At 41.6% G+C, this 25087-nt stretch overlaps 1 protein-coding gene across 1 annotated transcript in view; it reads right to left on the bottom strand.

Annotated features, from left to right (window-relative positions):
* Positions 1-3587: 3587 nt before the first annotated feature.
* Positions 3588-25087, bottom strand: part of RARRES1 (retinoic acid receptor responder 1) — a 28844-nt gene continuing 7344 nt past the window's right edge. The window contains exons 3-7 of the mRNA XM_067545928.1: positions 13907-13969; positions 12872-13046; positions 12049-12185; positions 4269-4331; positions 3588-4182 (exon numbers count right to left, since the gene is read on the bottom strand). Of these exons, the coding sequence (XP_067402029.1) occupies positions 4018-4182; positions 4269-4331; positions 12049-12185; positions 12872-13046; positions 13907-13969 (603 nt within the window). The 3' untranslated portion in view covers positions 3588-4017. The remainder of the gene's footprint in view (positions 4183-4268; positions 4332-12048; positions 12186-12871; positions 13047-13906; positions 13970-25087) is intronic.

Here is a 25087-nt window from a genome sequence, read left to right as displayed (position 1 = left end):
AGAGGATCACTTTTAACAAATAGCTTACATTAGATAGATTTATCCTTCTCCAGTCACAAGTGTTTCCTGAAATTAGGTCCAAAATCCCGCCGCAGGACTGATAGATACAGTGTCACCTGTCTTTATGTGGTTATTGAATGGACTAACAAAAGCCAGTTGCTCAACACAAGTGGCCTTAGAACAATGGTCAGATAGAAATTAGTCCCTGATTCTGATCTTACGTTAGTGTTAATTGGAGCAACTCCACGTTAGTCAGTGGAATTACACCAATATAAACCTATAAGTGAATAAGAATCAGCCTCTATACATTTTTGGGTTGTTTGGTGGGGGGAAGGTTTCTTTTAAGACGAGGTTGCCTAACAAGGATGGTGTCTTGCACAGGTTTTATTAGATCTGTAACATGGTAACACACCCTGTGTAAGAAGTTTGGGTAACAGTTCAGACCGCTCTGTAATTTTCTGTCTGGGTAGTAACCGTTAGTTGGTTCAGGAATTTTTAGGGCTCACTTCTCTCTTTATATCTATCACCAATCTCAATTTTGATGGAAAAAAGGGGCAGTGCTCCTACACCTTCACTAGCGGTGTTGGGATCCATAAAAAATATGGTTACTTATACCTAAAACATATATATGGGCCATTAAGGCCCAGTATGCTAAGGTGAACTTAACAGAAGTGTGTGCATATATTCAAAAGTGATGAATTAGAAAGCTGGAGCCTGCCCAAGACATTCCATTGTGTGAAAACAGCAACTGATGAAAGGTGATGGTGATCTGCCCAGGTCTTTTCATGCGTACATCCAAAACAACTGGTGAAAGGTAATGGTGGCCTGCCCAGAACTTTTTGCTAAAAATGATGGTTAAAGGGCTAAGGACTTAAAAGGCAAGCATAACAAAATTTTAAATTTTTTTTAAAAAGGCCTTAAAAGGTGCGAATACAACAGCAAAATGAATGCCATGACGAAACGGGCTATAAAGAATAAACTAAAACATCTGTACTTCGAAGTCTAACATCAAACCAAAGCCCCAACTTTGAAGAGGTGTGTAGTGCCAGCTCCCCACACCTTAAAACTGAATTTGACCCCGACTGGCCATTGGGACTTCATTCTATCTTCAAACTGGTGCAGTATATTTGTGGTGTACATGTGAAGTAAGTAAGCTTACATTATAATCAATAAAGTTAATCAATGTTATTATTCACCAACACGCTCTCCAGTGTTCGGTCTTTTTAGCTTCTACCCCATCCTATAGGGGAGCTCTCTATCTCAAGCTTAACAGAGGTGGAGCATGTGTACGAGGAAGAGCTATAAGGCGTACTGGGTGGTGAGACGGGATCGCATAGTGTTGGGGAGGAAGTCAAAAGGGAGACTCCCTTATTTTGAAATTTTGTAAAACGGGGGGTCTCAATGTTAAAAAATCTACAGGGTAACTCCTAGGTAAGTGTAACAAAAATGTGCAGGGAAAATGCTGCATAGGATTATTAAAAATAATGTTCAAAAAGGAAAAATATGTAGGGGAAAAGCCCAGTGGGCTGAAGTTAAAGCCCCTTCTCTGTTAAAAAAGGAAATCATTGCATTTGGAACTTGTCCATGAAACAAGGGTGCAGAAGACTCTGGTGTAACAATGAATACATTAAAAAAATAGTTTAAAAATATGTACAGGCCTAATCCCAGTAAAAAGCAAGTAGCTGTAGTGTGGTTGCTGTGGCAGGCTACAAAAAAGGTGTGTGCGAAGTTACAAGCTTTGCAAGGAAAATCTAAAATCTGTCAAAAAGATTTAAAAAGAAAATTAAGGCAAGCACAAGTAATGCAAACTCAATTAAAACAATTTAAAAAACAAACTAAAAAACTAAAAAAAAGACGAAGTTTAAAAAAAAACAAACTAAAAAAACAGGTAGTAAAATTAATTTAAAAAATAACTAGGAAAAAAAGGGGGGGCTAAAAGCACCTTTCACAGCTGGTGTCAAAAAAGTATTGCAGCATTAAAAAAGGTTAAAATTAAGGGGACTACAGATAGCAGCTGTATGCCAAAATAAAAAAAATGTAAATTAAAACCCTAGTAAAAGGTAAAATGGAAATATGATATAAAAATAATTTTAAAAATCCAAATCAGAAAAATAGGGAGCCAAACTAGCCTCAAAAAGGGCCTTAAAGTAAATTAAGCATGGTTTTAAGGTTAATAAAATAAAAGCTCAACTTGTACAAAAAAAGGTAAATTATTTAGAAGTAAAACCTAGGGAAACAAAAAAAATCCAAGTAAACCAGCAGAAGGTAAAATCTTTAGTAAATTTGTCAAGGCCAAAGAAACCCCATGCATTAAGGGTAATGCTAAAAGGGTTCAATTATTTAAAAATGCATAGGTAAAAATTTGCCATTATAACTGAGCCCCTTTGGCGTTTATTTAAAAAAAAAATGCAAAATGGTATTGGGAAACTAAATAAAAAAAGCTTTTGTGTTTTAAAGCAAACGTTAGTGTGTGCTCCGGTGCTAAACTGCCCTAAAATAAACAACCATTTGTAGTAAAATAGGCAGCTACCCAACAAGGTCTTGCAACTGTGGTAATGCAAATCCTAAATCCACAGGACCTAAAAAAAAATTGTGTGTGTGTCTGTAAAAAAAAAAGGGTCAATTAATGCTTAAATTTAGCTATAACAAAAGCAATGTAAAAATAAGTACTCTGAAGTGTACCTCCTAAAGTTTAAAATTCAATGTAACCATTTTAAATGTAGCTCGTGAATAAAAATTAACAAATAACCACATACAATAAAACATGTTGGGGGGCGCTAAAAATATAAAAATATGGCATACAAACAAATACTTCTATAATGGTAACATTAAGTTATTTTTAAAAATGTACTGTTGGGGCTATGGCCTGTACTTTATATTTATAAACCAGACACCCCTAAATAAAAACCACACCTAAAATTATGGCTAATAAGCATTCATCTAAAAAAAAGAAAAGTAATAAAAGCTCCAACCATTATAAACCAAACAATTTGTTTAAAAGGGCAAATGTAATTGCACAACATCCATACCATATGCCTTACCACTACTACTAGCATGGCAACAATTAAAAAAAAAAGCCAAAATTTTTTTTTAAAGGATTAAAATAAATATGTATGTATATAGTGGTGGCATTGGCATTGGCACTGGGGCCGGGGTCTTAAATTCTTTTAATATACAAATGCTAAGTAAAAAATTATCAGCCTTAAAAAATTTTTTAAAAGCCATACAAATGCATGTGATGTAAAATTTTGGTACGTTAGCCAAACAAAATGCTAAACGTGTAAACCTCCAGTTAAAACAGGCCCAGCTTAGATAATGGAGCACAATTTTGTGTCAAGAAGTAGCTTATGCAGCAAAAACTTTGTGGCTACAGAACCATGGAATATACCAGGTTCTTCTTATTGGCTTATGTGTATTTTAGGTTGAGATAGAGAATATTTTCCAGAAGTTCTGCCTAGGCTGGTCTGCAGCCTGTAATGGCCATGGATTTGGAACCAACACCAAAGATGGAGATTGCTTGGAGTTGCTGAGGATGAGGAATGAATCAGACGTGTCATGCAAAAATAAAACACAACTTCTTCCAAATGTAATGGTATTTATTTTATTGTAGATATAAGTTAAAAACTAGTATATAATATTCCTGTCCAAAAATAAAAAAATTAGTAGACAAATATTTTTCTTATGGAAATGGAAAATTAATACTTTTCTCAAAATTTTTATCCAAATATATTAACTTTATTCACATTTTGTATTACTCTAAGTAACTTAGTGACAAAATCAGGTGTGTGTGCGTATATATACTTTTTGTAACATTTTTAGGTAGATATATAGAACGTGTGATTTCTTTAATTTAAGAAATTATACAAAGATTTATTTTATTGAACGTTGACTAGTTAAAAGCTTCAAATTCTTTGCAATACAATTTGTGTAAAAGAGTTACCACAATACTGATTGGAACTATTAATGCTAGATTTTTTTTCCATTTGAAATCTTTATATAAAGTCAACATTAATCAATTTAAAAATTTGCTTCTCTCTCATTAAAAATTCCACTGGTAGACCCAGTTTCAGTTCCAGACCCTTCTCCAGATTCTAACCACTGATTCTCTGACAAGCAGAAGTACTTCACTCTCAGGGGATGACCAGGAGTCCAAATGATACGGATGTGGCATGAAATCATTTCCTGAAGAGCAGATAAAAACCAAGGTTATTGCTACACTGTCATTTCTGTTGATGAAAAGAGGTTTTAGACAATATATGTTTTCATACCTGTGTTGGAATTTCATGCAGTACAACTGAGTAGTCAAAGTCAACCGCATCATCTTTAGTTATCTGGATGCACACAAAAAAAATACAATGAAGGGTCAGTCAAAATTAGACTAATGTTCAGGAGCAATTCTTTCTGGCAGCATTAGTAAGGCCAGTTGGATATTTAATATGTGATGTACCTTTTTGATTCACTATGTGGACATTTCACACAGCTATGGCTGGACTTCCCTTCATCCCAAGCTTTGAACTAAGGAACACTCCCAACAATATCTGTGTTTTCCTATTACTCCTATGCCCCTTCCTTTTTTCCCTCCTGTACCAGCATATAACACACCTAGTATAAAGCATAACCTTCCCTGAGATTTTCAGCACTGCTCTTTCTTCCTTTCATATAGTAGGGGATGTCCTACGGTCCTCTTCCCTAAACCCCAGACTCATCACCTTCAGAATGCAATGGGGCTGCACCATCCCTGAGGTCTATCCAGTACAAATATCCATAGTTCTTGAGTTATCTCTAGGAAGGCTTTTCTTCCCTAGCAAATTAGATCATGATGGAATATAATCTTGAGAGTTGTGGTAAAAAACATGACGTAAAATGCAGCTCTTTGTTTATCCATGAATAGTTGTCATGATGTTAAACATGACTTGTCATAAGAAAGGCCAATACTGGTTCAGACTAATGGTCCATCTAGCCCAGTATCCTATCCCCTGACAGAGGCCAATGCCAGGTGCTTCAGAGGGAACAAATAGAATAATCTTTGAGTGATCCAGCCCGTCATCCATTCCCAGTTTCTGGCAGTCAGAGGCTAGGGTCACTCAGAGTGTGGGGTTGCATCCCTGACCATCTTGGATAATAGCCACTGATGACTTATCCTCCATAAACTTATTTAATTATTTTTTGGCCTTCACAGCAGCCACTGGCAACAAGTTCCACATGTTGACTATGTGTTGTATGAAGAAGTACTTCCATTTTTTTGTTTTAAACCTGCAGCCTATTAATTTCGTTGGGTGAGTTCTGGTTCTTGTGCTATGTTAAGAAGTAAATAACACTTATTCACGTTTGCCATGCCATTCATGATTTTATAGACCTCTTCATATACCCCCCGTTAATTTTCTCTTTTCCCAGCTGAAAAATTCCAGTGTTTTAAATCTCTCTTCATACGGAAGCTGTGCTATACCCTTAATTATTTTTGTTGCCCTTCTCTATATCATTTTCAATTCTAATATATCTTTTTTGCAATGGGACAACCAGAACTGAATGCAGTATTCAAGGTGTGGGTGTATCAGGGATTTATACCGTCACATTATGATGTTTTCTGTCTTATTGCTGATCCCTTTCCGACCTAATGGTGCCTGACATTCTGTCAGCTTTTTTGACTGCTGCTGCACGTTGAGTGGATGTTTTCAGAGACCTATCCATAATAACGCCAAGATCTTAGTTGAGTGGTAAATGCTAGTTTAAAACCCATCATTTTGTATGTATATTTGAGATTATGTTTTCCAATGTGCATTACTTTGCAATAAATTTCATCTGCTCTTTTTGTTGCCCAGTCACCCAGTTTTGTGAGATCCCTTTGTAACTCTTCACAGTCTGCTTTGGACTTAACTATCTTAGGTAATTTTGTATCATCTGCAAATTTCACCACCTCACTTTTGCTCCCTTTTTCCACATCATTTATGAATACTTTGAATAGCACTGGTCCCCGTACAGATCCCTGAGGCACACCACTATTTAAGTCTCTCCATTCTGAAAACTGACCATTTATTCCTACCCTGTATTTCCTGACTTTTATCCAGTTACTGATCCAGAAGGACCTTCCCTTTTATCCCATGACTGCTTACTTTGCTTAAGAGCCTTTAGAAAGAGATCTTGTCAAAGGCTTTCTGAAAGTCCAAGTACACTGTATCCACTGTATCACCGTTGTCTACATTTGTTGACCCTCTCGAAGAATCCTAATAGATTGGTGAGGCATGATTTCCCAAAAGCCATGTTGACTCATCCCCCAACAAATCATGTTCATCTGTGTGTTTGATAATTCTGTTCTTTACTATTATTTCTACAATTTGCCCTGTACTGAAATTGGAATTACTGGCCTGTAATTGCCACGACTGCCTCTGGAGCCTTTTTTAAAAATTGGCATCACATTAGGTATACTCCAGTCATCTTGTACAGAAGTTGATTTAAGTGATCGGTTACATATCACACTTAGTAGTTCCACAGTTTCATATAAGAGTTCCTTCAGAACTCTTGGGTGAATACCATCTGAGTCCTGGTAGCTTATTACTGTTTAATTGATCAATTTATTCCAAAACCTCTTCTATTGACAACTCAGTGTGGGAAAGTTCCTCAGATTTGTTACCTAAAAAGCATGGCTCAGGTGTGAGAATCTCCCTCAACAGATCTGCAGGGAGACTGATGCAAAAAAAATCATTTAGCTTTTCCACAATGGCCTTATCTTCCTTGAATGCTTCTTTAGCATCTTGATCATCCAGTGGCCCTGCTGATTGTTTGGCAGGCTTCTGATGCACTTAAATTTTTTTGCTGTTAGTTTTTTTGAGTGTTTTGTTAGTTGCTCTTGAAATTCTTTCTAGATCTGCCTAATTATACATTTACACGACTTGCCAGTTTATGCTTCCTTCTATTTTCCCAAGCAGGATTTAACTTCCAATTTTTAAGGATGCCTTTTTGCCTCTAACTGCTTCTCTTACTTTGTTGTTAGCCATGGTGGCACCATTTTTGGTCCTCTTACTATGTTTTTTTAATTTGGGGTATACATTTAATTTGAGCTTTTATTATGGTGTTTTTAAAATGCTTCCATGCAGCTTGCAGACATTTTACTTTTGTGATTTCCATTTTTTTGTGTAGTTCCCATTTCTGAAGTTAAATGCGACTGTGGTGGGCTTCTTTGACACTCCCGCCTCCCCCAGATGTTAAATTTAAATTTATTATGGCTGCTATTACTGAGTGGTTCAACTGTATTCACTTCTTGGACCAGGTCCTGTGCTCCACTTTAGGACTAAATCAAGCATTGCCTCAAACATTGTGGGTAGCTGCTCCAAGAAGTCATGCTATGTTACCTGAAAATTCATCTTTAAGATCATGCTAGTTAACATAACTCCTCAAGATCATGTTCTCATATGACCTAAATTAATAGTGAAGATGAAACCTGGGTGAAGATCACCCCTGTGCAGAAAGCCAGCAGAAGCACCAGTTACCCTTCCATATAAGTAGGTCTTAATTGGTGTACATGCCTTGTATTGACTCTTTGCACATGAGTGAATTTCGTGCCATACTGAAATTTTGTTACCACTTAATAGCTTTCCTAAAAACTTTATTGTTCATAATTGTACTAGTAAAGCTCAATTTGAAATCCAATGCTTGTCGAAGTGGGGAATGCACCTGTGATTTAATTGGGGTTTGGCTTAATAAATAATCTAGTGCAGGAATGCATAGTAAATTACTTCAGCATAAGAATAATATGCTACAGAGCAAAAAAAAAAAGTGGCTACTGCTGCATGGCAGTGTTCCTACAAACTGAAAATCCCAGTGCAAAATGCAGTGCCTGAAGTGATTTCAAGAGAGTTCCCTATATCAAGTATAGGGTCAAATGTTCAAACACATGACTTAGTCTCACAAATACTTCCCATGCATGCACTCATGTATAAATCTGGCCCCTAATACATTTATTCAGTGTGTCTTGTATGAGTAACATTACTGTTGATTCATAACATGACTAGAGCATTGTTCTTATCAAGGATGGCCTCAAAACCTCACCAACATTTGCTGTGATAAAGAAAGCCATCAAACAGATGAAGAACAATATGGCATCTGGACCTGATGGAATCCCCACTGAAATCTTCAAAAAAGGAGAAGAACTGGCTCCCCAGCTTCATGACTTAATCCTCAAGATTTGGAATTCAGAAGAAATCCCAGCTGATTTTAGGGATGCCATTATTGTCACCATCTTCAAGAAAAGAGACAAATCGGATTGCCTTATTGTCCACCTCCGGAAAGGTGCTTGCCAGAATTTTTGTCAACTGACTGCTTCCCTTAGCTGAGGAAATCCTTCCAGAATTGGAAGACCATCCAGAATTCAGACCATCTCACGGTAACAACAACATGATCTTCACTGCCACCAACTTCAGGAAAAGTGTCATGAGCAACATCAATCTCTGTACCTTGCCTTCATCGACCTCACAAAAGCATTCAACTCCATCAATCATGAGGCAATGTGGAGAATTCTCCTTAAATGTGGATGCCCATCAAAATTTGTTGCCATCCTCCGACTCTTCCACGACAACATGTCTGTGATGGTCGTCAGCAATGGATCCGAAACGGACCCCTTCTTAGTCAAGACAGAAATTAAGCAAGGCTGTTTCATCGCTCCAACCCTTTTGTCCATTTTTCTTGCTATCATCCTCCTCCTCTCTGACAAACTCCCCTTCAGACTTGACCTCCACTACAGAATGGATGGCAAGCTCTTCAACCTCAATTGCCTCTGATCCAAGACAAGACTATCACTAAATCAATCCTTGAACTTCAATATGCAGTTGGCTATGACCTGTGCACCCACTCAGATTTTTAAAAAATAGTTGACACTTTCTCTGAGGCCTACAACCAACTTGGCCTCACATTCAACACCAAGAAAACTAAAGTATTGCACCAACAGGCTCCAAATCACCAGGATCCTGCTCCCATAATTCAGATCAATAAAGTGACCCTGGAGAACCTCAAGCATTTCCTTTATCTTGGCAGCTATCTGTAGCCGAAAGCTGACATCAACGAGGAAATACAACACCATCTTTAGTGCGCAAATGCAGTTTTTGGACGCTTGAGGATACTTGTTTTCGAAGATCATGACATCAAGAATCAAACCAACTATTTTGTGTACCAGGTCGTTATTATCCCTGCTCTCTTGTACAGTGCCAAAACCTGGGTCACGTACAGTAGATACCTCAAGGTTCTTGAACGATGCCATCAACAGAGCCTCTGCAAGATCTTCCAAATCAAATGGGAGGATTGACGCTCCAACATTAGTGTTCTGTCACAAGCCAAAACCTCCAGCATTGAAGCTATGATCATCTACTACCAACTCCTTTGGGCTGGTCATTTTCTTTGTATGCCAGAAAATCAACTCCCGAAGTAGGTCATGTTCTCACAACTGAGCCATAGCCAACGGACGAGAGGCGGGCAAAAATGGTGTTTCAAAGACATCCTCAAAGCCAACATTAAGACATGCAATATTGACATAAACTGATGGGAAACTCAACCCCTCGACCGCCCAAAATGGAAAAGGATCTTGTGGCAAGGATCCTAGTATTTCAAGATCCAATGGAGACAACAGGAAGCAGAGAATTGGGAAAGGAGGAAAGAATGCAGTGTAGCCAGACTCAACAATCCAGAACCGCTCCTTTCATTGGGAGATGTCTGCCACAATTGTGACAAGATCTGTGGATCCCAGATTGATCTCATCAGCCACTTCCAGGTCCACCAGCAATAACTGGCTATCATTTTATGGAAGACAATCATCATCAAACTCCGAGGGATTGCTGCTGCCATCAACTACATAAACTACTTAACTAGGCCAAAGAAAAGAGGACATCTGCTTAAATGGGCCATATGGACAGGAACTTATTTTCTGCCATGCTTTTTAATAGATTGTATATCTGCTGTATTGGGACACCAGGCCAGATAACAGGGCTGGCTGGGAGCTTTTTATTTGTTATTAGGCAGAATTAAAATGCAGGAAGAATTTTAAGTGCCTAATCTAATAGAGGTTATGAAACTCCACATTAATGCAATTTAATTTCCATATTTATGAATTGTTTCATAAAATAGAGTCCTGAAAGCTTTAACTATTTATACTAATACATGAAAAAAAGTGAAGTTACATTGCATTAAGTGCTTCTCTTCAGAGACTTGGACTCTGCTTCCCAGCTACAGAAGCCAGAAAAAGCCACCAGAGCAGATTTGAACATTTGAACTTTTGTTTGTTTATGGGTGCTTTTTAAATATCAGTTTGTATGGCCTACAAAAGAATGTTAACTCTCTTCTGGTTTGTATTCAGAACCTCCCTGGGACTGGCTTACATGTTAATTTATATTTGAAGTTGCAGGACCACTGTAACTTTATTGTTGGAAAGCTCCAATATTATCTTTGTCCTCCAAAACCAGATTTTGGTTGTTTTTTGGGATATTGTGCAAATGTATGAGAGGGAAGCTGTCTTATGTTTAGATAGTAAATTCTGTCTTGCCACTGCTGTCAAAATGAAACTTTGTCAGAGACAACATTCTGTAGCTAAACTGTCACTAGATGATTAGAAAATTGTAGTTGCTGGTGAATTTTATGAACTGACAGTATTGTTCTTAGCTACTCTATGTATTGCTAGTCTTTAAATAAAAATAGTACAAAAGGAAATCTTACATGTGGTAAAATAACACATGGTAATAAAGGGTTGGCTTAAACCAACACAAGCAAGACCATTCAAATTTTTAAAGCTGCGTAGCTAAAGGTAGGCACCTAGAGGCATATTTAGGCGCTTAGATAAGTAGCCCACTTTTCAGAGGTGCGGTGCACCCATTGCTCCCATTGACTTCACATGCAGAAAAGCATAGGAACTAACTTCAAAGGGAGCTGCAGGCACCAAGTACCACCTGCTGAAATGGCTAAATATGGACATAGGTGCCTAAGGGTACGTCGTTGCTGCAAGATTAACTTGGAGTTTTTGCCTCTATCTCCCCTCCATCCACCCACAAAACCCTCACAGCCGAGTATGGTTATGTTTTCAACCTGAGTTAGCTGACCCTGCTCAGGCTGTAAGTTAAAGCTTGGGTGTTGCTTTCGCTTGGGCTGGTAACCTCACTTTGAAATGATTATATCAGCTTAGACACTCCCTAATCCTCCAGTGCACTCCCACAATTTCCTCTGTGTGACCAGAAGGAACAGTAGTTTCTCCCACAATCCACTGGGAAGAAGCCATGGTAGCTCAGCTGACTGCAGCACAAAGAACCATGGGACATGCCCCAAGAAGTCCTAGTGATACACACAGTGGAATGCAGCACCAGTGAGGACACAGTAACTTGGATATGGCTTTGCAGTTTGGCTGATCATACTTGGGTAAGGTGAACCCCGGGTGCTCAGAGAAGGATGCTGCTCGCCTGAGTTAACTGGGCAATGAAGACTTACCCCACGTTCAAGAATCCTACCTCATCAACCACTGGAGGGTGCCACTGAGAAATTCATCTTCCCATAGTTTGAACACCAAAATTTTCTTCTGAAAATCTGGTCCTAAACACCCAGGTGCAAAAACTAAACACTTTGTGCATACTGAGCATAGAAATTAGAGATGGAAAAAACTCATTAGATCAATGATTCCATACTCTCCAGGTGCAAGACATAGTCCTCTGAGAGAGAGCATGTCAAATACTCAACTGGCATTATACTTGATCTTCGCTGAAAGGCCAAAAGAGTACAGGAGTGAGTTAGTATAAAGTCAGCTTATTACAGTGACATGGGGTCAAATCCTCACTCTCATGTTGGAAATCAATGGAGGTACTCGCATAAGTGAGGCAAGCAGTATTCGTAGTAATATTTTTTGCATCATTCTTAGACAAAGTAAGTCATTTTGATTGAAATATTTTCACTTTGAATACTGAGATCTTGTACAAATCTTATATGTGACAATAACTATGAGCTGCTGATTGCTGGTTTATTGTGTATTGCTTATTGTGAGATGATGTGTTAACTTTTGTAACACAGATTTATTTCAACTTCACTTACCCACTGCTTCACATGCTTGACTTGTGCCATGAAATAGCCTAAGTTTTCTGTTGACTTTTCCCACATTACGTAACTGCTGCCAGCAATTGCCAAAGCCCACACTGGCTCAAAGGCTGGTTCAATATTTCCGTAGCTATCTGAGAGGGGAAGAAAAAGACAGTAATGTAATAATTCTGTTTTACATCAGATCCACGATAAACCAATTTTGCCCTGTCATTGGATTACTCCTGGGAAGTAACTGGGGAGGGTAACGCACTGATAACAAACTTACTATAGTTACAGAAATACGAAAGCAGGCCTGACCCAGGTGAAATTGAGTTTAGAAGCAACATCTCCACAATGAAGAGTGAAATGTGAAACCCAATTGCCATGATGATGGAGTTGTGATAAGCTTATTTAGAGTGGATGAGTGACTGAGGCACATTATCACTCTATTTCCAGTATACAAATATTCTGCTAGTCATTCCCCTGTGTGCCTCCTTTCAGTTGGGGGAACAACCGTGGCCTAAAAGACACTTGTTACTACTGCATGGTTTCCCTAAATACAGCTAAAGAGTAGGTCTTTCATCAGAGAATTTTGCACAGAATTATTTGTAATCTAATCATACAGATATCTTCAGTCCATCATGTTGTCTTCATCCTGCAAAACCCAGAATTTTTTTCCAGGAATGTTGCCCCCTTTTTTTTAAAAGCTCTTTGCTTTAAAGCTGCCATTTTCTAAATAAAAATCTTTTTAAGAAGTGTGTGCATATTTGCTCAATTTTGCAGTGGTTACACAAACTGCTTAGCACAAAATTAAAAGTAATATTGAAAGGGAATGTACCAGGAATATCATTTCCAATGATTGGTTTGGTTTGCTGCTTCATTTTTTTGTAAAAGCTGAGGTCATCTTCTTGGATTTGTTTCTGGTCTTTGGTAGATGTGCAGTTTATATTAACAGCAGGTCGAGGTTTCCTCTTAAGGTAGAGCACTGTAGCAAGGCAGGTCCCAACGTTTTGCTAAAAAAATAAATATCAAAGCTATGAACTATGATCTTTTGCCCTATGTCTTTATTTGCATGTTTTAAAGACAAAACACAAAAAACTTCATTGTCTTAATCTCTGAGGCACAGTATATATAGTAGGCACATTATGTGAAACTATAGGGTTAGGAGGATTGGAGAAAACACTGATGATTTATCAGCTATTGCTTTTGTATCTCTTGAAGTAAACAGTGTTCAGAACAAACATAATAAGACCTGTCCTGAACAACAAACAAAAATGAGTTGCTTTACAGAGCGGGTCTTCTAGTACAGAGAAGCAGAACAGCACTTGGTACACTTGGTGATACTTTAGGGTAGTCTCTCTCTCAGGACCGGAGACTGACTGATAAGGGAGGCCTCTTGGATGGGTTTTCACTGTATAATAAATATGGACTTATTTTAAAAAGAGCAAGCGATTCATTTTAAAAATATTTGATTAAAGTCATTCTATATGTTGTAGAATCTGCCTGTAATGGAAGACCAGATGCATATGGTGAAATCAGTAATGAAAAGTCCCCTGTAGAGGGTAAGTGCAATGAGGGTTATAATTTCAACAAATTTGTCAAGTACTTATTCAAATTATGGAGTGTGAACACCACAGGAGATACATCTGGATAATGAGGCCCATACTGTACCACTGATTTTGAAATCAATAGGAAGTTTAACTTAAAAGCTTGATGGCACAATGTAGCTCCAGGTCAGGATTATTCTCCGAAAGCACTGAGCAAAATAAATCCTCTGAAGGGGATCCACTCACCAAAGCGTTGAAATGAGCTGAGTTTTTAGGGTAAGGCTTGTACTTTGTGTAGGAAGGAACATCTTACATTACAAACTTACGCTGATTTTGTAGTCCTCTGTAGTGAACTGCAGGTAGTACTTATGTCCAATTCCTGGGATAGTCTGGAAGTGAGAGAAACAAGATCTTTATAAAAGGGGAAGTTCAGATTGTATTGTAGCACATTTGATTCTGGCTTTGTAAGTAGGTCAGCATGAAAATATTTACTGATTATTGCTAAATACAAATATTCAGGCGATAGCATGGAATTCCTCACTAATGTATGTTTCCAGTGTGGGCACTACAGTGTGATATTAGGGACAAGACAGTGCTGCAATATTAGTAGTGTCTTGGGTCACTTGTGCCTTGCTTTGACTGTCCAGTCTGCAATTAAAGATCCTGTGGTACTACTTGAAAAAATGAGGGGATAACCTTAGTGCCCTACAGACTATTCCTCCTCTTATTAAAATAAGTTTTATAATGTCCCAGGCTGTGAATAAGCACAAAGACCTGATCCAACTCCCAGTAATGGAAATGGAAAGATTCCCATTGACTTCAATAGTAACAGGAGCTGACTCATAAATGGCTGTTTTATTTGCTTACATAATAATTACTCTACCCCAGTTAACTCTTTAAGTGATTTGGATACAGAGCATTACAGAGAAAGGCACCATGTACATTACTAATGCCAATGCCCAAAAACTGTTCATAAGACCCAATATTTTAAAACAGGGAACTTGAACTAGCTTGGCTTCACCATCAATAGAATGGGTATAATTTAGTTCATATGTTTTTAGAAAGTTGTTTGGTTCTCCATGGGTGCTTCAGAAAGTAGTCATGCCCCATTTCTATTGGAAGCAAAACTGTGCCAGGTGAGCTAGCTTTAAAAATCAGCATAGTGGAAAACTAAATTCTACTGTTCTTCCTCCAATCAATTTGTTCAATCTATCAAAAGCAAAACTTAATAGCTGCTCCACTGCCACTATGAAAATAAGTTCTATTTTAATCCCAGCTATGAGCAATGGAAATCAAATGCAGTCAGGGGAGTACAAATATGTATTGTTACAGAGCAATACAAGTTAAATTACTACTAAGGATTCTATGCAGCCCAAAGATGTCTGTGCAGCTTCAAGTCTGCAAAGAGGCTCCGCAAGTCTGCAAAAATTTCACTAGCTAGCTAACCTACACAGATTTGGACTCTGCTCTGAAGGGCCATGGGAAACCAATTTCAGCACTGGGTCTGCCTTTGTCTTTTCTCTTTCAGGGCACAGTCACACATGGTTGTTGCATTCCCAATGACCTAGAAAATGGGTGGGTTCTTTGTAGGCTGACTTTCAGATGGCTCGCTGTCAGGAAGAAGTGATGGACAGGGCTTACTGAACAGAGGATTCTTCCCTCCTCTTTATACTACTGAATGCCAAATGAATGTGAATCCCCTGTGAATATTAATCAATAATTACTAATAATGCTGTTATCACCAATTAGCAAATTAGAGTGTGCAAAGACTACTTCCTTCACTTTATCAGAAATGTTATCTAAAAATTTCACCCAGACTTCTGACTGTGGTTTCATGTGCTAGATAAGTAATAAGGGACATGTTTAACAAAGATAAAGGCAAAAACCTTCCAAAACCAGAGTTAGATATGGACATCAAGCTGATTCACGTTGAAAGTGCGTACAGTCAAAGAGCTGCCTTTGCAGCAGTCCTGCAATGATTTGTGCATGTGCTTATCTTTATGCACCCATGAGTAGTCTCATTGACTTCAACGGGACTATACTCACGGTGCATAATGTTAAGCACATGTATAAGTCTTTGCAGGATCCGGGCCTTAGAAAGGTGATGAAGACACATGCAAGTATGTCCACAAATCACTCTGCCCAGCTGAACATAATCTCCAAAATTAATTAATCATGTAGCTTACATGTTTTACTGAACAATTAGAAAAAACAAAATATATGTCTGAAGATGGTATGGGAATACCGTACTGGGCACAGCATCCCATCCCAAAATTTGGAGCTTGTATTAAGGCATGTTCGGAAGCCAGGGTAGTACAGTTCAAGATTCTGTACTGGATAGACTGACAAAGTCTAGATTCAAAAGAATTAAACTCACATCTTTCAGATCAGTGCTGGAAAGGCAAGATGGTATTTCTGAACACAAACTATGGGAGTTCATTTAAACATACAGTTTAGTTGTCTGTCATGTCGCATACTGATTTATAAGTGAAGACTGAGTCTGTTTGTTGGCCAAAATCTTGTTTTTGAAAAATACATGAAAGAACAGAGCCACAGACACTGCCCCCCTCCTTTCTTACCAAAAGACACTTCAGCCTGACACACTGTAACTTTAATCAAAAACTAAAACCTCAACTAACTCTTATTGTTTTACCCTTTTAAATGTTCACTTACTTTCTATAAGTCTATTTGTTTTAAAATCATTTTATCTGTTAATTTTACTCACTTTCAATATATTTGTAAGTATAAAAAGCCACACTGTGAAATGTAATATATCTACTTTCAATTGTAAAAGACACTGTCAAAAATGAAATAGGGTTTGCTTTAAAAATAATAAGTAAGTTCTTCAGCTAGGAGTTGGCCCTGAGTGATTGAAGTGTGAATGGCAGAGCAATTGAATTGAGTGTAGACAGGGAGAGTGATTGAACAATTGGTCTGAGTGAGGGATATCAAAACAGACTTAAAGAAAACACCAGCCTCACCTAAAATGTCTGAGGAAAGAAGAAAGGAGTGAAGATAATAACTTTTACCATTCAAATGGCCGAAGAGGAGCCCACCCTAATAACTTTGGAGCCAGCCCATTTCAAAGGACAAAATCTGATCAGGCTTGCAAAAATGTGGGTGATTAAGAATCACACCAAGAATGCAGTTGCAGCATGACAATGCAAAACCCATAGACTTACATGGGTTCCTTTCCCTATAAAATGGGACAAGAAGATGAAGGCTGGAGGTTCGGGTTTACAAGATCACACCAGCCAGGAGTACCAATGTGCATCGGCAGGACCTTGGTCCTCATCCTCGTGCTACAGTCACCTGGCCAGTGACTATCACAAGCACCAAGAGGCTGGTAACTATAACATCTATGAGACCCCTATGTATGTTTGTCTGTCTCCCTGTCTGTGTATGCCTGTCTGTGTGTAAGTGTGAATGAAAGTACCAATTGAAACATGTGTCTCTGTAATTGTAGTATTGATACAATGTTAATACTGTTTTCCTAGTGTTTACATTATTAATACTATTTTACTAAAGTAAAGAACAATATTGATGTTATTACAGTGTTGATACTTTTCTTTCTATTGATACTATTTACCAAATTTCTGTAGTCACAATAAATGTGGCTTGTTGCCTTATCCCCGGAAAAGATCCTGTGATATTTGTTATTTGGGTAACATGTTATCCCTGAAGATGCTAGCAGGTAAGATACCCTAACGTCTCATCAGAAGTTTCAGTTTTTAAAAGCTATGACTGAAACAAAAAGATTCAATTCTTGCTGAGTGGAAATAACCAATGGCACTACAGTTAGCACACAGGTTCCGGAGACTTTTGTTAACTGGAAAATCTGGGCATGCAAATTTGAAATGTGGCATTTTTCACATCTGCTAATCTTGTCACTATAGTTTAGCATAGCAGTCCTTCATGATAATGATTGCTGACTGAAATGGTTCAGTAAGATTCCTCAGTGGCTCTTTAGAGAAGCACTTCAACTAAAAAGCCCAAATTCTGATGTGGGCTGCTTAACCACAGAATGTGCTGGTACAAAGTGCGCTCAGGCTGCACAGAAACTAATATTTTAGGGTCAGATTCTGAAAAACACTATCATGAATAATCCCATTGTACCACTCAAAGTAGTAAGCACTAAGCCCAGTAATAAGTCTTTGCAGGATCTGCTCCTTACTTTGCTAGTCAATCACTTATCCTCCCACCAACTTTTGTATTTTTCATTCTTCTTCGAGTGCTTGCTCATGTCCATTCCACTATAGGTGTGTGCATGCCTCCGTGCACGGCTACCGGAACTTTTTTCCCCTTAGCAGATCCTGTACGGCCAGCACCGGCACCCCCTGGAGTCCCGCACACAAACCACGTTATATGGGGCGCTGCCAGCCCTACGCCCCCTCAGTTTCTTCTTTCCGCCCATGACGGTTACTGGAACTGCCTGTGCTTGCACTGCAAGCGCTTAATTCCCCGTGTTTTGAACTTTAAGTAATAATTTGTTGTCTTAAGTTAGTTAATTAGCTTAATAATGGTTGTTGGTGGTAGTTAGAGACCTTGAGGTAGTCTTGCTGAGACTTTACTGGGAGCGGGTATGCTCTGGTCTTCATGGCTTCAAGCCGTGTGCTTCCAGCAGGAAGTCTTTCCCGCTAAGTGACCCCCACTGCCTGAAGCACAAGGGGAAACCCTTGTAAGGAGATAAACGGATCTGCAAGGCTTTCGGATCTCCAGAAATCCACCTGAAAGCCTCGCTCATGGAGCCCCCGATCGGCTCCAAACCAACCAGTTGTGATACCCAGCATGCCGCCAGTGCAGAGGGCACCATCGGCACCAAACCAACTCAACACCGCGAAGGGATGGAATCAGCGCTTGGAGTGTGGATACTCCCCCACACCGTCTGATCAGGCTGCGTGGAGCACCGATTGATACCGAGGTCGGATCATGGAGACCTGCTGCCTGAGCCAGCATCTCCAGCCAGGGAGCCTTCCCCGACTCTTGGGAGTGTGGGAGCCCCTTGGCACCTACCGGCACCGTCCAACTCGGAGGCCATCAGGCGGCAAGAGCCTTGTTGGCCTTGCATATGCCACCACTGGCGTTACGGGGGAAGCCCGGGTTGGGACCCCCTGAATGGCTCAGAAGATCCCCAGTACAGGGAGGAAGATTTCCTGCAGACCGGTTTCCTTGGATAGAGCAGAAATGCTCCCCTAGAAGTTATCTCAGGTTGGATCAGACCTGCATCAAGGTGGAGAGCGAAGTCGCCCGCCCAACACCAGTCTTGACCCCCTGGCACCAGGTGAGGTTCAGCCCAACAGTCTGGCAGCGAAGAGTTCACCCACAAGGACGCGGCGCTGATTCTGGTCACCAGAGACAGTCTTGGTACCGAGGAATTTGCTGGGCGGGGCCAAATCCGGTTGCCAGAGACAGACTCAGCACCAAGGAGTTCGCCCTCCGCACCGAGGCAGCGTTGAACTCGGATGTCGGAGACAGCCTCGGCACCGAGGATTCGCCTGGCACCAAGGATTCGCCCCACACCGAGGCTGCGCCAAACTCGGTGGCCGGAGACAGACAGCACTAAGGAGTTCACCCTGCACTGAGGCCAGGCAGAACCTGGTCGCCGGAGTTTGACTCGGCGTTGAGATGCATGCAGAGCGCAAAGTCCTCGGTACTGGGATGATGCTCAGGTCAGCCTAGCTTGCCAAAGCATTGTCCGTATGCTGGCTCTGGCCACGGCAACCATGTCGAACCTGGTAGTCGAGGTTGTCGATGTCGAGGGGACGCATGGTACTGCACAGTGAGAGCCTTTGGGGCAGCCCTACCATGGTCTTTTGACGGTGCCTCAATGTTCCTTTGGGGATATAGTAGCTGGGGGAGCCACAACCAATGAAAGGTGCCAGAGCCCCAGGTGCATGTAGCCCCAGATGGCCTTAGAGGCAATGGTCACCCCAATGGCTGCATGGAGGCCCATGGGGTTTCCTGGGCGCGGACGGGACCACAGTCTGTCAACCCCTCGAGGATGCAGTCAGTGCCTCAGGTACAGGGAAAGGGCCACCATTTGCCCTTGGATGAGGACTCCTTGGGCAGGGACTTCTGTAGGGACCACCTGTCTACGGGAAGAAGTGCTGCGGCCTGCAAAACCTTCCCCCCTCCCTGCTGGTTGAAGCATGCTGAACCTGTATACTATTGCAGAAGAGGGTACCATGGGAGCTAGAGCAGCACTCCAGGCATCCTCAGTTGCTGCTGATTTGGTGGGCAGAGCCATACCCCCCCACCATCAGCATGCTCAGAGGTTAGTGGCTGCAATCCCGGGCTGTCCCAAAGGCCCTCCCTTGGACGAGTCAGCCTTGTCTTCGGTTCAGATGTATGCAAAGTTGCGTGGTCGGAAGGACTTCAAGACCACGCTCTGTTCCCTGGGCCACTACACACCACAGACCTTTAGGTGTCAGGCAGGTCCCCAGGGAAAGCAGCAGCAGAGGTGTCAGCCACGGCCATCTCACGACCTCCGGGCAATGGGACAGAGTCAAGGGGTCTAGGAAACACCATCCGCCCTGAGTGGCTCCTTAGGCCCACAGTACATGTCATGTCGGTGATAGGGCGATCAGAAAAGGCCCTTTCTGCTGGTGCATGCAAGGGCAGCGCCCTAGCCTCTACCCTCCTTCCGGTTCGTGTGGGCCAGGATGCCTGTGGGCCACTGGGTCCTTGATATAGTTCGGTGGGCTAGGCCCCCCGGTCGTCTCCGCCCACCCCCCAGCCCCACAACACCTCCCTCTTCCTCCCTCTCAGTGGCAATTCCACATCCAAGAGGTTGAGGCCGCCTCAGCCCGGAGCAGTGCGAAAGATCCCTCAGGGCATGGCGGAAGAGGTCCTACTCCAGGTACTTCCTTGTCCCTGAGAAAAGGGGGATTTAAGGACAGTGTCAGACCTGTGTCGTCTCACAAATACCGCAAGGGACTCAAGTCTCGCATGGTCTCTCCAGCTACAGTATTGGATACAGGTGCCTGGTATGCCGCCCTGGACGTCAGGGACGCATATCTTCAACGCTTCCTTCACCTCGTAGTGGTTGGCTCCCTCTAATGCTTATGGCTTTACCCAGTGGCCTGTTCTCGGCCCCGAGGGTGTTTACCAAAGGCCTATCAGTGGTAGCTGCGCACGTGAGGCAAAAGGGAGTGCAAGATTTGCCCATATCTGGATGATCCGATAATCAGAGGCAGGTCCAGGTCCCAAGTCCAGAGCAGTGTGAGCCAGTCAGATGCCACTTGCAGCTTGTGGGTCCTGCCAGTAAACAAACAAAAGTTCATGTTGACTCAGGTGCAGCCTATGGAATGCATCGGCATAACCGGTTGCTTCCTGGGCCAGGCCTCCTTGCCCCAGCCGTGCCGTGAGGCAGCATCCTCCCAGGGGTGAGGAACAACAAGGCAGACCGCGTCAAGGGGTCGCTCTTCCTCACCACTAAGGGTGTCTATGACCATCTGGAGTGGGGGTTTCTCCAAGGGGAATCTGTCCATATCGGACTTGAGTATGAGATGTCCGCAGTGCTGCTCTTCCGAGGTCAAGGGGCGGGGGCAATTGTCAACACCATCCACCTGTAACGGTCAGAGAGCTTCATATTCACTTTCCCGCCTTTCCCTTCCTGCATACAGTCCTGCTAAAGATGAGGAGGGGTTAAACAGATGCCATCTCGATTGTTCTGGCCTGGCCACACCAGCATGGGTTCAACATACTGATGGATTTCTCGATCACCCGCCTCGGGAGCCTCCAAGACAGTGCGATCTCAGATCCCAGGATCATGGTCATCTGCGGTGCTCAGACCTGGACCCTCGACACCTCAGGGAGTGCTAGATCAGTGGCCAAGAGACGATGAGCGAGCTGCTCACAGCAAGTCTGGTGAGTCCTGCTGGGTAGCAGGAAGCCCTCCACGCAGGTCATGTACCAGGTTGAGTGGAAGTGACTATTGCCTGCCAGGAGGAGTCCCGGGGTATTCCGCCCAGCCTCTCACCAGTGTAGGTGATCTGGAAAATACTTGCCACAATTAAAGCTCCAGGGATCGGCTGCAGCCTCCCTGAAGGCCCACCTAGCAGCCATATCAGCCTTCCATCAGTCGCTGGAGGGGGGATTGCGGTTCTCCCATCTGATGTTGGTTAGGTTTCTGAAGGGGGTGGGAGGCTCTATCCATAGGTCCGCGACCTGGTGCCTCCCTGGGATCTCGACCTCGTCCTTCCCAACCCACAGGGACCCCCCCTTGCAACCCACAGCGTCATGCCCTCTACTCCTGCCTTCCGGGAACGTGGCCTTCCTCGGGGTGTTTACCTCAGCAAGGAAGGTCTCCAGGATCAGGGCTCTGACCTCGGAGCCCCCCCATACTGTATTCTATAAAGATAAGGTTCAGTTGAGGCCACACCAAGCCTTCCGGCCCAAGGTGGTTTCCCAGTTTCATTGTGACCAACATGTATTCTCCCTATGTTTCCCTGATACACACAGTTCGGAGGAGAAGAGAAGGCAGCACTTGTTAAAAACGTGAGAAGGGTCCTGGCTTCTACATCAGGTGTATGAGACTGTTCCGGAGAGTGATGCAGCTCTTCGTCGCAGCAGCTGACCAGATGAAAGGTTCACCATCTCCGCCCGGCTCACTTTCCATGTGAATAACTTCCTGCATCATGTTCAGCTACGAGCAGGTGAAGGTGCCGCTTCCAGGCCCCACCACAGCTCACTCAACAGAGCTCAAGCTCCATCTACAGCCTTCCTAGAGGAAGTGCCAGGGCAGGGCACCTGCAGAGCAGTGGCCAGGCTGGTGGTACATACCGTCACGTCCCACCACTCCTCTGTCCAACAGGCGCGGGACTGAGGGGGCGTAGGGCCGGCAGTGCCCCATACACCGTAGCATGTGCGTGGGACTCCAGGGGGTGCTGGAGCCGGCCCTATGGGATCTGCTAAGGGGAAAAAAGTTCCGGTAGCCGTGCACAGCAGCGTGTACACACCTATAATGGAATGTACGTGAGCAACACATCTCGAAGAACATCAGTTACTGGTAAGTAACCTTGGTTTTTTTGCAAGCAGGGAGTTTGAATGGTTTGGGAGATAGTGAACATATATAGGTAAAAGGTGTTTGTAAATTAGTTATTTATCTGTTGAAGTCTTTTGTTTGTAAATTAATACTTTGTATCAATTAAATGGCTGGCATGTTTACACATTTTTTTGATGTTGTCATACATTAAGGAATTGTCTATCTTGTAGTGCCTAAGTGTTTTATTTGAGAATGCTAGTTGTTTACCAAATGTGTGTATTTAAATGAAAGGGTAATTACTGTATGATAGCAAAAATTGTTACAATTTGTTAACCTTGCATTTGTTTTGCATGCGATCCTCTCAAAGTGAACAGCAGAAAGAATTCTGGCTGTTTTGCTTGGTGGTGGAGGTTAGAACCTTGAGCAGATGTGCACATATTTTACTTATCCAAACTTGGCTCTCCCTCCCCCTTGTATTTTCCTCCAGGCAGCTCTTACTACCAAATGTTTGTAAAATTTCACTAGGATAGCAAAGCTGTGGGCCTGGCACCTGCCCTATGTAGTTAAGTCAAAACTTCTATATCAAAAATCTTCAAAGTCGTAAAATAGATGCTGTGTTTTTCCTTCCAAAATGCTTGTCCTTAATGGTGACCTCATCCCTTTCTGTCTCTTGAGGAACATTTTCATTGTATTATTATGCTGTGATAACATTAAGAATGCCAATCAAATACCATAACAAAACACTGCAGCAGTTTCATTTTATTTGCTTAAAACAACTACTAATGAAGGAAATAAAATCCATCATAATTTTGTATACATCTATTATCATGTAAGTAAAGAATTATAGGCTTATTGAAATGGATGTAATCTCTTTATTTGTAACTACACCATCTGGTACATGGGTATTTAGCTTTTACTTCAAGGTTAGCTGATATCCCAGAATGCATTATTATGTGACCTCCACATTCACGGGTTAAAATGAGACTTCAGGTATATGGAATATCAAAAAATATATCTTGGGTTATCTTCAACCAACCAGGAAGCATCTGGATGTTTTCAGAATAGGAAGAAAATAATTTAACAGGTTAAGTTAATTTATTTCTCTGATGAATGTCTGGGCTGGGGAATACTTAGCTTATTGTTGGGATAAACTTCATCCAACTTCCATGACAGATTTTCAGTTCTTAGTACACTAGAATAGCTGTTTAGAAAAGTTCTAGGCAGGATGTCAAGTATCATGCACCTGGAGTGACGCTCATCCACCTAGCAGCCCCATCATTATCCCTGCAAACGCTGAGATGTCAAGTGCTGCTCCACTGCAGGGATGGCCTGCAGCTCTTGTCCCTGGCCAGTGTGGGTGCTGCAGCACCTGCTCTGCATGGAGCCAAGCAGGCTCTGACACCCTGCTCCCAATGTTGAATCCCAGCTGGGAAAGAGCAGCTAGCAATAACGCAGCAGCAACTGTGAGGACAGAAGGTGAGAGGGGCCCAATCCTGGCTTCAGGTTGCTCCCAATCTTTGCACTGACTTCAGTGGGCTCTGGAGCAGGCTCACAGTGATTAATTAAAACAAAATATCATTCATACACAATGATCATCATCCTTATAATTGCAAGGGGGGGGAAAAAAAACTTGTTCTCCTGGGGCCAGGAAATGTATGTTCCTTGGTGGCCCCTAAAGAGTTAATCTTTCTTCTGCTGTCTTTTATTTAGGGTAAAGATTTCTAACACAGGAAATTATACTGTTCAGCATCATAATAAATTTCTGAAGAGAGAGCTCAACCCTTCAAACTATACACTCTAATAATGCATGAAACTGGAGTTTTAGCAAACATTGCAGCTTGGTCAAAAGATTACTAAATTTTACCATTGTTATCAGTTTCACTTTCCCATTTAAATATACTTTCTTAAATTTTGGGGGTGGAGGGTGGAATGTAATAAATAGGTTATATAAAACTTTTCTCAACTATATTTTGGATCTAAACAACCTAAGTGTTTCTTTAAGCCAGGAGCATAAAATGAAATAGAGATAAGATTCCAGTGTTGTTTAAGTAAGAAATCATTTAATTCATAGCATACGCTTAGTGTATTCATAACAAATTCTGTTACAAATATTATGTTATCTAAAGAAGCAGGGAGGCCACTTAACTAAGTGTATTGGAATGGAGATTATTTAGTCCTGTTTACATGTCTCCTTATTAATTTGCTTTTCTCTGGCAAGGAAGGCTAGAAGGGATTCACTGCAAAATCCACTCAAAGCTGCTCTCCTGAGTGTCAGTTTTTGGGTGTTGCTACAGTCTTGTACCTGAAATGGTGACAGCATTGTTTTGAAAGCCCGTATGCTTTTGGTTTAAATTCTAGGTCCTTGAGATTGTTTGGACTCCATTTATTTAAAAGCATGATTATTGGTCAACTGCCCCATGAGAAGCATTTTGTTTTCTAGAAGGCCCCAGAGGCAGCAGAAGCACATTTAAGTGTTACAACAAACATTCTGGATCCAATAAGAATAGTCTGGAAAAGGGAA

The sequence above is a fragment of the Emydura macquarii genome, unplaced genomic scaffold (genome assembly GCF_026122565.2).
Source record: "Emydura macquarii macquarii isolate MOO-44397 ecotype Brisbane River unplaced genomic scaffold, CSIRO-AGI_Emac_v2 contig_18, whole genome shotgun sequence".
In the NCBI taxonomy this organism is placed as follows: domain Eukaryota; kingdom Metazoa; phylum Chordata; order Testudines; family Chelidae; genus Emydura; species Emydura macquarii.
This window is presented reverse-complemented; position numbering and strand designations above follow the sequence as displayed.